Here is a 16,850-nt window from a genome sequence, read left to right as displayed (position 1 = left end):
ACCCTAAAATATTAAGTTTAAATCCCCCCTTTCCCAATTTTACATATTAAATATATAAACAATAATTAAATAAACTTATTACATAGCGCTGTCCAAACTATTAAATTATTAAAAAATATCTCCTATGCGGTGAGCATTCCCCATTTTTTTGTCACCTTGTCACCCCCCAAAAAATGCACGCGGGTTTTTTTTTTTTTTTGCGCGTATTGAGTATCGCAATACTTTTTTATGGTGACGAAAGCGAATCAAAATTTTGGTATCAAAACAACCCTACGGCGTAGCGTTGTCACGATACAAAATTTTGATTCGGTTTCGATTTGGCTCCTAAATTTTTCAGTTCAGGAGCCAATGGCTACTAGGTATTTTTTTTAGTCTGGAGCACTGTATAATGTCTCCTTGTGGCCCACTGCCTGCCCATACAGTATATAATGTCTCCTTGTGCCCTGCTGCCTGCCCATACAGTATATAATGTCCTCTTGTGCCCTGCTGCCTGCCCATACAGTATGTAATGTCTCCTTGTGCCCTGCTGCCTGCCCATACAGTATGTAATGTCTCCTTGTGGCCTCCATACAGTATATAATGTCTCCTTGTACCCTGCTGCCTGCCCATATAGTGCATAATGTCTCCTTGTGGCCTCCATACAGTATATAATGTCTCCTTGTGGCCCCCATATAGTATAATGTCTCCTTGTGGTCCCCCATACAGTATAATGTCTCCTTGTGGTCCCCCATACAGTATAATGTCTCCTTGTGGCCCCCCATACAGTATAATGTCTCTTTGTGGCCCCCATACATTATAATGTCTCTTTGTGGCCCCCCATACAGTATAATGTCTCCTTGTGGCTGCCCCCATACATTATAATGTCTCCTTGTGGCAGCCCCCATACAGCGTAATGTCTCCTTGTGGCTGCCCCCATACAGCGTAATGTCTCCTTGTGGCTGCCCCCCATACAGCGTAATGTCTCCTTGTGGCTGCCCCCATACAGCGTAATGTCTCCTTGTGGCTGCCCCCCATACAGCGTAATGTCTCCTTGTGGCTGCCCCCCATACAGCGTAATGTCTCCTTGTGGCTGCCCCCCATTCAGCGTAATGTCTCCTTGTGGCTGCCCCCCATACAGCGTAATGTCTCCTTGTGGCTGCCCCCCATACAGCGTAACGTATCCTTGTGGCTGCCCCCCATACAGTGTAACGTCTCCTCGTGGCCCCCTATACAGTATAACGTCTCCTTGTGGCTGCCCCCATACAGTACAACGTTTCAAAGTGTTTTTTTTTCTTCTAAATAGATATTTATCTCTATATATATATCGCAATAAATTTCCTAATATCGTTATCGTGGGAATATTTTTGATATCGCCCAACCCTAGTTGTGCGCTGTTATGATAGTGATGATCTATCTTCAGGATAGGTAATCAATATCAGATTGGTGGGTGTATAATATGTAAGTCTAGGCAATAGTTTGGATTGTCGCAGGCGGTGTATTTTTTTCTTCTTCTTTTCTTTTCTCTTTGTTTTCTGTTTGTTAGTTTACCTGTATATACCGTAGTTTTTAACATAGTATGGCCCCCATTTGGCCATAAAAGACCTATGGGGGAAGTATACTATGTGTGTGTGTATGTTTTTATATATATATATATATATATATATATATATATATATATATATATATATAGAGAGAGAGAGAGAGATTTTTTTGCAGTTTTCCACTGTAATTTGGGCATCTATAGGAAGCCTCAGTTACAGGTCAAAACAGCCACCTGTTGGGCACTGTCGCTGATCTGGGTTTGCAAAGATCTAGAAGCTCTGCCATGTCAGAGGGCACCATAGATCACGTGATCGCCAGGCCCCACAGAGGCAGCACCATTACCACTGCCTCTGTTCACTGATTGAATGCTTGGTAGCCTGCAAAAGAGAAGACAGAAGCAGTTATAAACCACTTCTGTTTTCTCTCCAGGGTCACCTGGGCACCCGACCTGCACCTGCAATCAACTATGACATACATGTACAGAGGGGTGGATATGGATGCATCTTTCCCTTTCAAGGAGAGATCTACCTTTAACACATTTATTTTTATGCAAGGGAATGAATGTGGAAAGAGTTATTTTGGGTGATTTATGTGCCATATAATATTTTGGTCCACTGGTCATATTGACCCATATTTACAAGTCATGTGGGCATGGCCACTTCATGGAACCACAGTGACCAATCCAGGAAACTAGGGACTATGAGGTCCACTATCCCTTATGCATGAAGATTTTACATTCAGCCCATAGAATTTGATTTGTCGCTCATATATTGTATTTTTATGATTCAGGAAGAGAAATGGTATGCAGAAGAACTGAAGAAGGAGTTGGAAAATGTTCAAGAGCAACTGAAGCAAGTAATTCCTTTAAGATTTTTGAAGTGGGATCTAAGTATTAATTTTTTATTTTTTTTTATAGTCAGGTTTATGAAGATTTTCCCATAAGGTGTCCCAGTTCAGGAACTGACCCAATCCCGTAGTCTTCTCATAGGATTTATTGATAGTAAGAATGCCCCCTTAGGGCCACCTCGCAGTTATGCCCTCCAAGACAGTAATGATGCATGTTAGTACACCCTATGTAGTGTGAGACCCCTTAGCGTCTCACCACACAGTTTGATGCCCCATTAATGTCTCCCGACACAGTTTGGTCCCCCCTTCATAGTAAGGTGCTTCCACACAATATGATGCTCCATTAGTTCCCCGACACAGTATGATGCCCCCTTTGTGTCTCCTTCACACAGTAGCATGTCCCCTAAGTGCCAACTCACAGCAAGGTGATCCCATAAGTGACCCCCACACAAAGTGATGCCCTCTTAGTGCCCCCACACAGTATGGTGTCTTTTTAAGTGGCACCCACACAGTGATGCCCACATTAGTGACTCATACACAGAATGAAGCCCCCTTAATTGCCCCCACGAAATGATGACCAGTATTGCCATCAATTTAAATACTCCTCTACCCTAGGTTTTCCCCCTACAAACAGCACAGAGCAGGTCTACTCTGTGTTGTGCTGTCTGTGGTCTACCAAAGATGGGGAATTTACCAATCCCTCCCCCAACCTAAAGGTGCACAACCTCTTTAATAGGAACAATTAATTTTAATTTTATTGCAGTCTATGGAATAAGTAATCAAATGATTGCTTAATGAAGCCCTCTTGGTTGGCAAAAAAAAGTCAAGGTGAGAAAAAAAAAATGTAAAAAAAAAATTCAAATCACCCCTATTTTAGGATACTAGCGTTTTTGTTTTCTGGTATTGAGTTCCGTCCTAGGGGCTCAATACCGGAAAAAAAAACTGGAGAGCATTCCGTTCAGGATGCATTAGTTCAGTCCCTCTTACGTTTTTTGTACGGAGAAAATACCGCAGCATGCTGCAGTTTTCTCTCCTGCAAAGAATACTGATCACTTGCTGGAATGGCGGATCCGGATCCATTGAAGTGTATTAGTGCTGGATCCGGTATTAAGTGTTCCGGCAAAACGGATCTGGCTTTCCGGTCTGCGCATGTGCAGACCTTTAAAAATGCCCAAAAAATGAATACCGGATCTGTTTTTCTAGATAACACCGGAGAGACGGATCCGGTATTTCAATGCATTTGTCAGTTTGACAAATGCCATCCATTTGCGTCCGGGTTGCCGGTGATGGAACTGCCTGCCGAAATCCTCTGCCGCAAGTGTAAAAGTACCCTTACAACAGCAACAAAATTAACTGTTTGTATTGCTATGGCCAAAAGTGCCCAAACAAATATAAAAGTATTTAACCTTATGGTGAACACTGTATCAGGGAAAATAAGAAAATGCCCTTTCTGTTCTATTCGCCTCTCAAAAATAAAAATAAATCTGTATAAAAAGGGATCATAAAGTCACACATACCATCAGAATATATATTTTTTCAGAGTACTGTATTTTTCACTTTATAGGATGCACTTGATGATGAGACGCACCTAGGTTTCAGAAGAATAAAATAAGAAAAAAATATATATTTTTGGTCATACCCCCATATCTGATCCTCAGATCGGGCCCCCCCAATATCGGAACCTCAGATCGGGCCCCCCCAATATCGGAACCTCAGATCGGGCCCCCCCAATATCGGAACCTCAGATCGGGCCCCCCCAATATCGGAACCTCAGATCGGGCCCCCCCAATATCGGAACCTCAGATCGGGCCCCCCCAATATCGGAACCTCAGATCGGGCCCCCCCAATATCGGAACCTCAGATCGGGCCCCCCCCAATATCGGAACCTCAGATCAGAGCCCCCATATCGGAACCTCGGATCAGAGGCCCAGACTTCCTTTAGACCTCCATGTCAGACCCCCATATCGGACCTCAGCTCAGACACCGATCAGAACTTTAAATAAATTAACTTATCTCTTCTACTTGGCCACTGCTCTGCAGGTCTGACGTTCTGTCCTGCACTTAACGCTTCCTGTTCCTTTCCGGGCTACGCTGCCCGACTGTATGCACACACTGAATCCTGACACTGTATGCAGTCAGGACAATGCAGCACCCAGAGAAGACCACAGAGAGATGAGTACAGGTAACACTTGAAGATCCTGACTTACCGCTCTCAGGACTTCTGCATACTAGTGAGCACTTCCCTAATGGAAGCACTCACTAGTATTCACTTTAGAAGACACACTGCCACTTAACCCCCACTTTTGGGGGGAAAAAGTGTGTCTTATAAAGCTAAAAATTAATGATATTTTTTTAAGTATTAAAACATTACAGCAGTGCCAAATTTATATAGTTATCGCACAGACCCACAGAATAAAGGTAACCTGTCATTATTACAGTCAATGCTGCAAAAATGAAACCAATAACACATAATGCACAGTTAAAAAATATTTTTTTTCCCAATTCAACCTCATAAATTATTTTTTGCAGCTTCCCAATACACTGTATGGAATCTTAAATGGTGACTTTAGAAAGTTCAACTTGTCCTGCAAAAGAAAGCCCTCATGCAGCTATATTAAATAAAAGTATAAAAGTTTTTTGGAAGGCAGGGAGATAAAAACTAAAAGGAAAATGGTTGTGGCGGGAAGGGTCAAATAATAATAATAATAATAATAATATGGCCATGGTTTATGTTACATAGCCACACTTGGAGAGCATACCTACATAATAAGCACTCTACAGATGATGTGTAGATGTAACAGACTAGGTTCCTCTCCAAAATTGTAACTTGCTTTCTTCTCTTTTTATTTTTATTAGAACGCAATACCTGATGGAGTGACCACAGTAGCATCTACAGGTGATTATCATCATATTTCCAGAGAGCGGCAGAATTTCCTCTTGCATGAGACATGGAGATAATACATGCACTTGTTTTGTGCAGGACATTAGAGAATACACATGTAACACCAGTAAAATTGTTTATGTTCTGAGCCTGCAAACTGGTACATGCTCTCACCTGAGAAGTGGGAGTATTGTATCTTTGGTACAGTACAGTTACACACGTCCCTCCCTAGTAAATTGATTACAGTGGTCTTCCCATGTCACAAAGTAATATATCTCGATAGGCCATCACATTATCATCATTGGGGTTCTGACCCCAATCCTGAGAAAAGTACTGGCTGCAGTTCCTTGCAGAGCTGGTGGCCTGGAGGATGGGGTAGCAGCACTGTATCCCCTTATTCTTGTATCAGCAGGGGTCATAGTGATGGAAATATTCCTTAAACTTTTATCAACATAAAGTTGTAAAATCTGGTTTAGAAACCCATTTACAGATGCCCTGTTAAGGAATTCCAAGGTAATAGAGTGGTTCCCCCATGATGGACCCCCAGAGAAGAGGAAGACTATGAAACATACATCTACCCAGCTTTGTTTCTCCTGCAGTGGCGGCGCATGAGAATTTAGAGATTATTCCATGTTTAATGTACAAAATGAAAATCACACATCATATGGTACATGACAATCTCTTTAGCAAACTTAGAACCAGCTCTGTACCTCACATGGATCCAGATATTTCCCCATTCATTGCTACAATTGCTCTGCTAGATTTATTTCAAGCTCGTAGCTTAGGAAGGGGCGTGTTCTTTCTGCTGCAGCTGGTGGCAGTTGAAAGGTAAGAACTGCGCATGTGCTTCCATCTCAGCGAGCAGGACAGAGGAATTGGAAAAAGGCAAACAGCAGGTGGCGCTATACAGATAGATGTCCATGAATAACTCAGCGGCTATACTGAATTTTTAATAGCATGCAATTACAAAAGTATTCAGATCAAGGTGCCGGTTTTTAAAAAATGTTGAATATTTTTCATGGGACAACCCCTTTAATTCATGTCGCTACTAGTTCCTCCACTGATTACAGCTCATCACTAGGGGTCTCAAAAGCAAGAAACCTTATACTCCCCTAATTTGAAGGACTGTTCTAAGAAAAGGGATCTCCAAAGCAGATAGCGTTTTCATTTATCACTTTGTAAGGCCTTTTAGTTAGTACAAATAGAGCACAATACATAACCTTGTCTTATTGATTAGTAGAGTCAAGTAAGTGACAGATTTACTGTAAGTATAAAAATAACCTGTTATTGGCCTTACAGAACTTCAGTCCCTGGAACAGCAGCTGGAAGAGGCTAGGACTGAAATCTTTAATATTAAGCAGATGAAGGACTTGTTTGAGCAGAAAGCGGCACAGATGGCTACCGAATTGGTTGGTAAGTGTTAGGTCTGTAAATGTGATGGATGGTAACAATTATACTCCTTCTTCACGATAGATTGCTAGTTAGGTCGAACTTTCAACCTGCCCTTGTCGTTTTCATTTTGATATGGTAGATGAAAGTTACCAGATAGCCAGTAATCCTTATATTTCGCCACATAGTGGTAGTTATGTAAAGCTGGCACTACATTAGGGATTCTCGAGAGCTCAAGAACCTGCCATTCACGATTGGTCTTGGAAGGTTGTGGTTTTGGCCATTAATGTCATAAGTTAAAAGGGGTTTGCTGGGATTTTACTATGGATGACCTATCCTCAGGCGAGCAGGTTAAACAATGAAGAAAAAACTGCTCTGGCACAGAGTGCGGCCTTCCCTTCAACCAGCTGATCGGCGGGAGTGCCTGGTGTTGGACCCCTGTGATCTGATATTGATGACCTATACTGAGGATAGGTCATCAATTTTAATATCCCAGAAAACCCCTTTAAAAGAACAGTTCAGTTGATGATCTGTCATTCAACAGGGCTTTTCAACTACAGCACCTGACAGTGGTGAAAACAATGGCAGATTATCATTTCAACCGAAATCTTCTGTCACCTGTCACGCACTTTATCACAGAAAGTTGGTCAAAGATGGTTGCCTTTTTGTTGTCCGAAATCACTGGTGTATTTGCTGCTTTATGATCATGTTACTTGTTTATGTAGCAGTGTTCATTAAATATATATTTATACACACACTAGCTGTTGACCCGGCGTTGCCCGGGTATTTATTTATTGCAATTTTATATTAAATAACAGTGATATTCACAATGACCGCCCCTTTAACGGTAACTGCCCCTTTAACAGTGACTTTCACAGTGGCTGCCCCTTTAACAGTGACTTTCACGGTGGCTGCCCATTTAACAGTGGCTTTCACGGTGGCTGCCCCTTTAACAGTGGCTTTCACGGTGGCTGCCCCTTTAACAGTGACTTTCACGTGGCTGCCCCTTTAACAGTAACTTTCACGGTGGCTGTATTAGTGGCACAAAAAAAGTATTTGCCATTGCCCCTTTAACGGTGACCGCCCCTTTAACAGTGACTTTCACGGCGGCGGCCGCCCCTTTAACAGTGAACTCCACAGCGCCCGCCCCTTTAATAGTGGCCCCTGCCCCCCATGCATGTAGCAGTGTAGTTGTGCCGTCATATGTCATATGACTGAATATTTCAGGACCTGCGAACTGCTAAAACCTGTGATCAGTTGTTATGGAAAACTGGAATAGGACCTGCATGTTTTTATTGGCTGATAAGGGACATGTGACCGTGTGTATATGAAGAGAAACGCCTTGCAAGCTTGTATTGACTTATACAGGTCATTGGTACGTCCTAGAGAGCTGTTTCAATTTATAAGAATGCTGACATCCAGTATGACAGTCCAGTATAGGTACAGTCTATTTATGGCTGTGTTGTTATGAAAACCTGGTAAATTTAAATATGAACTTATTTTGGCTGATACATATGATTGAATATTTAAGGACCTGCAAACTGCTAAAACCTGTGATCAGTTGTTATGGAAACCTGGAGTAGGACCTGCGAGCTTCTATTGGCTGATAAGGGACATGTGACCGTGTGTATGGCAGTTAGGATTTAAGTGAAAGGCTGGCAGGCTTGTATTGGCTAATGCAGGTCATTTTTGGGGTATATCTAAGGAACAGTACGTACTGGAGAGCTGTGACCCCCCACAAGATTTCTTTCCAGGTAGCAAGGGATGTGTATACCAAGTTTTGGTGAAATGGATGGTTGCGTTTTTGAGTTTTTTGCGGAACACACATGCATACAGACATACATACATACATACATACATACGTCTATCTATATACACACAGTACAGACCAAAAGTTTGGACACACCTTCTCATTCAAAGAGTTTTCTTTATTTTCATGACTATGAAAATTGTAGATTCACACTGAAGGCATCAAAACTATGAATTAACACGTGGAATTATATACATAACAAAAAAGTGTGAAACAACTGAAAATATGTCATATTCTAGGTTCTTCATAGTAGCCACCTTTTGCTTTGATTACTGCTTTGCACACTCTTGGCATTCTCTTGATGAGCTTCAAGAGGTAGTCACCTAAAATGGTTTTCACTTCACAGGTGTGCCCTGCCAGGTTTAATAAGTGGGATTTCTTGCCTTATAAATGGGGTTGGGACCATCAGTTGCGTTGTGGAGAAGTCAGGTGGATACACAGCTGATAGCCCTACTGAATAGACTGTTAGAATTTGGCTCACATGCGGACCGCCCCAGGAAAGGAAGACCGAGAGTCACCTCTGCTGCGGAGGATAAGTTCATCCGAGTCACCAGCCTCAGAAATCGCAGGTTAACAGCAGCTCAGATTAGAGACCAGGTCAATGCCACACAGAGTTCTAGCAGCAGACACATCTCTAGAACTGTTAAGAGGAGACTGTGTGAATCAGCCCTTTATGGTAGAATATCTGCTAGGAAACCACTGCTAAGGACAGGTAACAAGCAGAAGGGACTTGTTTGGGGTAAAGAACACAAGGAATGGACATTAGACCAGTGGAAATCTGTGCTTTGGTCTGATGAGTCCAAATTTGAGATCTTTGGTTCCAACCACCGTGTCTTTGTGCGACGCAGAAAAGGTGAACGGATGGGCTCTACATGCCTGGTTCCCACCGTGAAGCATGGAGGAGGAGGTGTGATGGTGTGGGGGTGCTTTGCTGGTGACACTGTTGGGGATTTATTCAAATATGAAGGCATACTGAACCAGCATGGCTACCACAGCATCTTGCAGCGGCATGCTATTCCATCCGGTTTGCGTTTAGTTGGACCATCATTTATTTTTCAACAGGACAATGACCTCAAACACACCTCCAGGCTGTGTAAGGGCTATTTGACCATGAAGGAGAGTGATGGGGTGCTGCGCCAGATGACCTGGCCTCCACAGTCACCGGACCTGAACCCAATCAAGATGGTTTGGGGTGAGCTGGACCGCAGAGTGAAGGCAAAAGGGCCAACAAGTGCTAAGCATCTCTGGGAACTCCTTCAAGACTGTTGGAAGACCATTTCAGGTGGCCACCTCTTGAAGCTCATCAAGAGAATGCCAAGAGTGTGCAAATCAGTAATCAAAGCAAAAGGTGGCTACTTTGAAGAACCTAGAATATGACATATTTTCAGTTGTTTCACACTTTTTTGTTATGTATATAATTCCATATGTGTTAATTCGTAGTTTTGATGCCTTCAGTGTGAATCTACAATTTTCATAGTCATGAAAATAAAGAAAACTCTTTGAATGAGAAGGTGTGTCCAAACTTTTGGTCTGTACTGTGTGTGTGTGTGTGTGTGTGTATATATATATATATATATATAATATTATATTTCTTATGCTAGTTTTTATATGTTCTTTATTTTTTTTTATATAGAGTTAAAGGCTTCATATGATGAAGAAAAAGGTCACCTTGCTTCCGCTGAAGAGAATGTTAAAAGTTTAAACCAGGAACTACAGATTAGGTCACGTGTAATTGAAGATCTGAAGACTGAGCTGGTAAATGCTGTCTTAGTCATATATAGGATTTAGGGTGCCACGACAGTGAAAAATGGCCATGTGACAGATGTTTTTGTAACTGCTGTCAAACATCCATATTCAGAACTAGTCTATGGGGCTAGTCATATGGCCTTTTTTTTAGCATTTGGATAGCAGCAAGTTCCTTTTTCTCTCGATACTATTGTCCTATTTTTGGCCATTTCAATGGACCCCATTGAAATCAATAGGCTAGTTTTTAACAGCTATTTAGACATGTACCCATCTAACTTCCATTACCAAAAAGAACCTTTCAGGGGTTAGTTAAAAAAAAAAACACCTCACCACTTACACACACGGAAAACATTCGCACTAGGGGCACCAGGACCCTGACACTCCCAGCGTGGTGACGTCAGATGATCACTGCTGCCTCTAGTGAGGAGCGAGTGTTCTGTTCAAAACAGACTGCAAGTTTTGTAAGTGACAATGAAAAACTTTATAATATATTTATTTACAGAACTATACATCTTTCTCCACTTATAAGACTCCTGTCCTCCTCTGTCTGCACCTATCACTTACTCTCAATTCAAAATAAAATGTTTCTTCAGTCTGCCAGTCATATGACAGATTTCTCGCCCATTTCCTTGGGGGACACAGATCTTGGTATAGCTCAGCTCCCTACCTAGGAGGCGTTACACTAAGTGAAAACTGTTAAGCCCCTCGTCCAGCAGCTATACCCTCAGCCTGGAGAGAGAGACTACCAGTTTTTGCTTAGTGTCCACGGAGGCAAGACACTCCCTGCTCTGTAGGGCTGTTTTTTCTCCTTATTTTTTATTCTATTCTTTATTTTATTTTTAATCTGGATTTTTTTAATTTTTTCAGGGACAACAGGGACACCTGGACCTCTCTGTTTCTCCTGGGGTCGAGTTGCGCCAGTGCCGGTCATCCGCACTGCTGCCTCCCCCACAGAAGACAAGGTGGACCAGGGCAGCCTAGCTCCTATCCATCCCGCCAGCGTAAGGGTCGCCGTACGCCAAGTCCCTCTTCCAGCGTCCTGCCACTGGAATGGACCAAGGGTGAAGACTGCAGGATGGCGAGAGGCGGCTAGAGCCCCCCCCCCCCCCCCCCCCCCAAGAACTTTGGCTGAGCTGTTTTTGGGGTCTGCACATAATAGAACGCTTAAGTCTAGGGCCTGTGGTTCCCTCTCCTTATTTCATTCCTGGGACCTACTTCCAGAATGGCCGGCGATTAATATGTCCCCCTGTTCGCACAGTTTCACTACTTGCCGCAAACCTCTAGGAATATCTGCGCTATGGGTGGCCGCAGCGTTTTCTGTTTTCTCCCAGCCGGTACCCAGGACCGCGTCTGCAGTCGTGACCTACTTCCTGGCGGTCGAGCGCCCCCCTCCACAACTCCGCCGGGACTCACAGCGGGCTGTCGTTTTCTTTTCTCTTCGGCACTGCTGGTCCAGCACTTCCCAGCAAGTGGCGCCAGCGCGGCGCCTCAGGGGTTAATTTTGGCCGCGCGCAGCACTTCCCAGCAGCGGCGGGCGGGGCCTATCTTCCTGCGCTCCGCTCTCTTCCCGCCGCTCTGCTTCAGTCCGCATGAGCATAAGGAACCTGCTGGCCAACGCTGCTGCCTCCAGTCGTCCAGATCTGCACTCAGCTACTGCTCCTCGTTTTTTCTGGCTCCTGGTAGGACTGTTAACCCCAGTGGCCCCAGCCTGGGTTTAGGCCTCTTTTTTTTTTTCCTTGGGTTATAATATCCCTCATCACAACATGTCGGATCCCACAGGGGAATCCAAGCCCTGGTACCATGCCTGTACCGCCGGTAAAGAACCCTTTCCACATGGGCAATCTGATCCACATTGCTCTGAATGCCAGGCCCTAATTCGGGGTCCGCCACTGGCCGTTCCCTCTGGTCCGCCCGACTGGGCAAGATCACTGTCCCAGGCCATAGAGAGTCTTACTCACATAGTAGACCGCCTTGTAGACAAACCGCCTACCGCGCAGGCTGCCACACCTCCTGTCGCACCCTCTGGGTCTACCGCTTCTGCCGCTCCACTGATTCCCTCGCACACAGTGAATCCTCCAGGGCGCGGCACACTTAGAAGCGCTCCAGGACAGAGTGTGCATCCTCCTCAGATGCGTCTATCCCTGCCACGTGTGCAGACTCAGGGCCTCTCCTCCCCTCTGGACACGCCCTCTGAGAGAGATCTGGCGGATTCGGATTGGGACATGGACTCGGCACTGCCGTCCAAACTAGCCTCCGCAGTAGGTCACCTCATCACCAACATTCGTGATGCCTTCAAGATACACAATGACCCTCCCAGCACTGACCAGGCCGGTGTGTCTTTTTTCCGCTCCAAACAGGCGTCCAAAGTTTTCCCTCTCCACGCCAACTTCTCTTCAGTGGTCTCTAAAGCTTGGGCTGACCCTGATGCCCGCTTTATCTCCCCCAAAAAGCTGGACATATGTTACCCATTTCCACCGGATTGTGTTGCCACATGGGCGTCCCCGCCTAAGGTTGACCCTCACGTGGCCCGCCTGTGTAAGAGCACGGCCATTCCTGTAGCAGACGGTTCCTCGCTTCATTCCACCGAGGACCGTCGCATGGAGTCCCTCTCCAGGGCCATCTTTGGTTCAGCCCTCAGACCGGTCTTTGCCTCCCCCTGGGTGGGGAAAGCGGTCTCTGAATGGGGCTCCCAGCTTGAACAGGATTTGGGATCGGACGTCCCCGTTCATGACCTCCAATCCTTGGCTCAACTAATGGGTCAGGCAGAAAAATGTATCTGTAAAGCTTCTCTCGATGCGGGTGCCCTCATAGCATGCTCATCTGCCTTAGCTGTTTCCGTCAGGAGGGAACTTTGGCTGAAGGTTTGGGCTGCGGACGCCGCCTCCAAACGTTCCCTTACTGGGCTACCATTCCCTCCACGACCAAGTAGTCCCCTGCATGAAGGTGTGCCCCCACCCACCCGGATGCGGGGCCGCCTTCTCCTTTTCAGGGACGTCTGGCGGGCTCATATCTCCGATGCCTGGGCGCTCAAAATTGTTTCCTCTGGATACAAAATAGTTTGCTTCTCTCCCTCCGGATCGTTTCTTTCGGTCCCGTTCTCCGCTGGAGCCCGAGTGTGCGGCCGCCTTTTCCGCAGCCATTCACACCCTACTAGACAAGGGAGTCATCGTTCCTGTGCATCCGACGGACCGATTCAAGGGCTTCTACTTGAACCTCGTCGTGGTCCCCAAAAAAGAAGACTCGGTGCGGCCGATCCTAGACTTAAAACAACTAAACCGTTTTCTCTGCCTTTGGCGATTCCGGATGGAGTCCCTCCGAGCCTTCCCTGGAGAGGGGGGACTTTATGTCATGAATCGACATTCAGGATGCCTACCTCCACGTTTTGGTCGCTCGGTGTTACCATTGTTTACTTCACTTTGCAGTGGGGAACGATCACTATCAGTTTGTCGCCCTCCCCTTCGGCCTGGCGACGGCTCCTCAGGTGTTCACCAAGGTCCTGGCCCCTGTCCTGGCTTTGCTCTGCTCCAGGGGTGTTTTTCTGCTGCCTAACTTGGACGACGTCCTCATCAAGGCGCCCTCCTTTTCTCAGACGTCCGCCAGCGTGGACCTCACTCTGGAGACCCTGGGGCGGTTTGGTTGGCTTCTCAACCTTCCCAAGTCTTCCCTGATTCCCTCCAGAAAGTTGATTTTCCTGGGGATGCTGCTGGAAACGGAGGTCTTCCAACGGACAAGCGGCTGGCCCTCCCACCGGTCGGTTCGCATTCTTCTTCTCCGCCGTCCGTCCTTCCGATCCAGCATGCGGGTGTTGGGACAAATGGTTGCCTGCTTTAAGGCGATTCCGTTCGCGCAGTTTCATTCCTGCACCTTTCAAAGGGCGATCCTCTCTGCCTGGGACAAGTCACTGGAGAGTCTGGACCAGCCCTTCCTTCTAATTCCCCAAGTTCGGACCTCCCTCCGCTGGTGGTTGCGGACCCCTCTCCTGGGGAAATCCTTCCTTCCGATGACTTGGCAGGCGGTTACCACCGACGCCAGTCTGCAGGGTTGGGGGGGGGGGGGGGGTTCCTCCCCGCTCCATCCAGGACACTTGGTCTCGATCGGAGTCCAAGCTTCAGATCAACGTCCTGGAATTGAGGGCAATCTTCCTGTCGCTCAGACACTGGACTCCCCTGCTAAAAGGTCATCCCGTCCGTGTACAATCGGACAATCCCACGGCCGTGGCATACATAAACCACCAGGGGGCACTCGCAGCGCCACGGCAATGCGAGAGGTTACCCGCATTCTCCTCAGGGCGGAAGCTCACGTTCCGGCCCTGTCAGCGATTATATTCCACGGGTGGAGAACTGGACGGCGGACTTTCTCAGCTGGACCACCATCGACCCGGGCGAGTGGTCGCTACACCTGTACATGTTCGAGTCAATTTGCCTTTGTTGGGGTCATCCGGATGTGGACCTTTATGGCCTCCAGGTTCAACCACAAGCTTCCCACCTTCTGGCCAGGGCAAGGGACCGAGGGCGTATGGCGCAGACACCCTCGTTCTTCAGTGGCAAGAATTTTCCCTTTTTATGTATGTATTTCCTCCCATTCCCCTACTGCCTCGTGTTCTTCGGGAGATCGTGGCAGAAGGCATTCCCACGATCCTGGTCGCTCCAGATTGGCCTCGCCGGTCTTGGTACACCGATCTGATGCTGCTCCTGGGAGACGCGCCTTGGCTGTTAACTCTCAGAGAAGATCTTCTCTCTCAAGGGCCGATTTTCCACCAGCATTTCATGTCTCTACGTTTGACGGCGTGGCTGTTGAGACCGCAGTTTTGACGCAATGGGGGTTTTCCGCAGATGTGGTTCGCACCATGATCCGCGCCCGGAAGCCTGCCTCGTCCAAGATCTATTATCGGAATTGGAGGTCTTATTTGGGATTCTGTGAGAATCTGGGTGTTCCCCCTCTCAGTTTCTCTCTCCCCACGGTTCTGTCCGGCCTGGATTTGGGGCTGGGTCTCAGTTCCTTGAAGGGTCAGGTATCTGCGCTGTCCATCCTCCAGCATCCCCTGGCTTCTCTCGGACCTGTCAAGACCTTCATCCAAGGAGTGGCGGCCCTTTCTTGTTCCGAGCCTTTTCTGGTCTTCCACCAAGATAAGGTTGTTCTCCGTCCTGTTCCTTCCTTCCTTCCAAAGGTGGTCTCCGCCTTTCATCTCAATGAGGACATCATCCTCCCCTCTCTGTGTCTCTTCCCTTCTCATCCCAGGATTGGGAACTTCACCGCTTGGATGTTGTTAGGGCCTTGAAGATTTACTTGGAGATCACCGGTCTTTTTCGTCGCACTGACTCTTTTTGTGGTTCCGGAGGGTCCGCGCAAGGGGTCGGTGACCTCCAAGGTGGCTATCGCCCATTTCATCAAATAAGCTATTGCTGAGGCTTACTGCGCCAAGGGCAGGGTTCCGCCTTTCGGTGTCACCGCTCAAGGCGGCCACTGGTCTTCCTTGCACACTTTTACCAAGTTTTACAGGGTGCACACTCATGCATCGGTGGATGATGCTTTGGGCCGCCTGGTCTTGCAGGCGGCGGTTTCATAATGCCTACGGTGGCTTCTCCTTGGTCCGTGTTCCCTCACTTCTTGGACTGCTCTTGGACATCCCAAGGTTTTCTGTGTCCCTCAAGAAAATGGGCGAGAAAACGAGATTTGTGTATAACTTGCCAGTAAAATCTCTTTCCCGCTCTTCCTTGGGGGACACAGCACCCACCCATCATTATTTTGTTCTACAGGTTACGGCTTGGTTGCCCCTGTCGGGTAGTTGACTTGTTTGGTTCCACTTTGTTGGTCATTGCCTTTTTTTCACTACTTGGACACGCAACCTTTAGTCTCTCTCCAGGTTGAGGGTATAGCTGCTGGAGGAGGGGCTTAACAGTTTTCACTTAGTGTCACGCCTCCTAGGGAGCTGAGCTATACCAAGGTCTTCTGTGTCCCCCAAGGAAGAGCGAGAAAGAGATTTTACTGGTAAGTTATACAAAAATCTAGTTTTTCAGCTTTAGGGCTCATGCACACGACCCTTGTTGTTTTGCGTTCCGTTTTTCACTGATCCGTTCTGTATCAGAGTTTTTTTTCCCTCTGATTTAAGTCCGCTTCCGTTCCGTTATTGCACAAAACATATCCGTATGGTTTCCGTATTTGATCCGTTTTTTTGTGGATCGGAAACAGTAATTTATTAATCACCAAACCCATGAATAATATGGGCTGGGCATAGCATTTCTACAGTATGGATCCGCAAAATACAGATGACATACGGATGTGTTCCGTGGGCGTTCCGTATTTTTTTTTTTCTCTGACCCATTGACTTGAATGGGGCCTTGGATCGGGATTTGCGGACAATAGGACATGCACTTTTTGCGGTACGGCCATGCGGACAAACAGAAACGGAATGGAGATGGAGTAACTTATGTATTTTCTACAGCCCCATTAAAGTGAATGGTTCCGCATATGGTCCGCCAAAAAAACTGAACGAAAGGAGAAAAACAAAACGTCCGTGTGCATGAGCCCTTACTGAGGGATCAGGTTACATCTGCAGCCTATACACATCTGCAGAGAGGAGAAGGTGGTAGCTACAGAAAGACAGGTAGAAACACTCACACAGACATTATTGCCAGGGGCACTGTTGCATATTTATTG

The 16,850-nt window shown here is 46.5% G+C and overlaps 1 protein-coding gene across 1 annotated transcript in view; it reads left to right on the top strand.

The window, feature by feature from the left end:
• The window catches only part of EEA1 (early endosome antigen 1), a 104,690-nt gene that overhangs the window by 33,818 nt on the left and 54,022 nt on the right, over positions 1-16,850 (top strand). Inside the window, 4 exon segments of the mRNA XM_044280509.1 lie at positions 2,311-2,376; positions 5,224-5,263; positions 6,548-6,661; positions 10,081-10,202. Coding sequence (XP_044136444.1) covers positions 2,311-2,376; positions 5,224-5,263; positions 6,548-6,661; positions 10,081-10,202 — 342 coding nt within the window.

Source organism: Bufo gargarizans, chromosome 2 (genome assembly GCF_014858855.1).
Source record: "Bufo gargarizans isolate SCDJY-AF-19 chromosome 2, ASM1485885v1, whole genome shotgun sequence".
NCBI lineage: Eukaryota > Metazoa > Chordata > Amphibia > Anura > Bufonidae > Bufo > Bufo gargarizans.
This window is presented reverse-complemented; position numbering and strand designations above follow the sequence as displayed.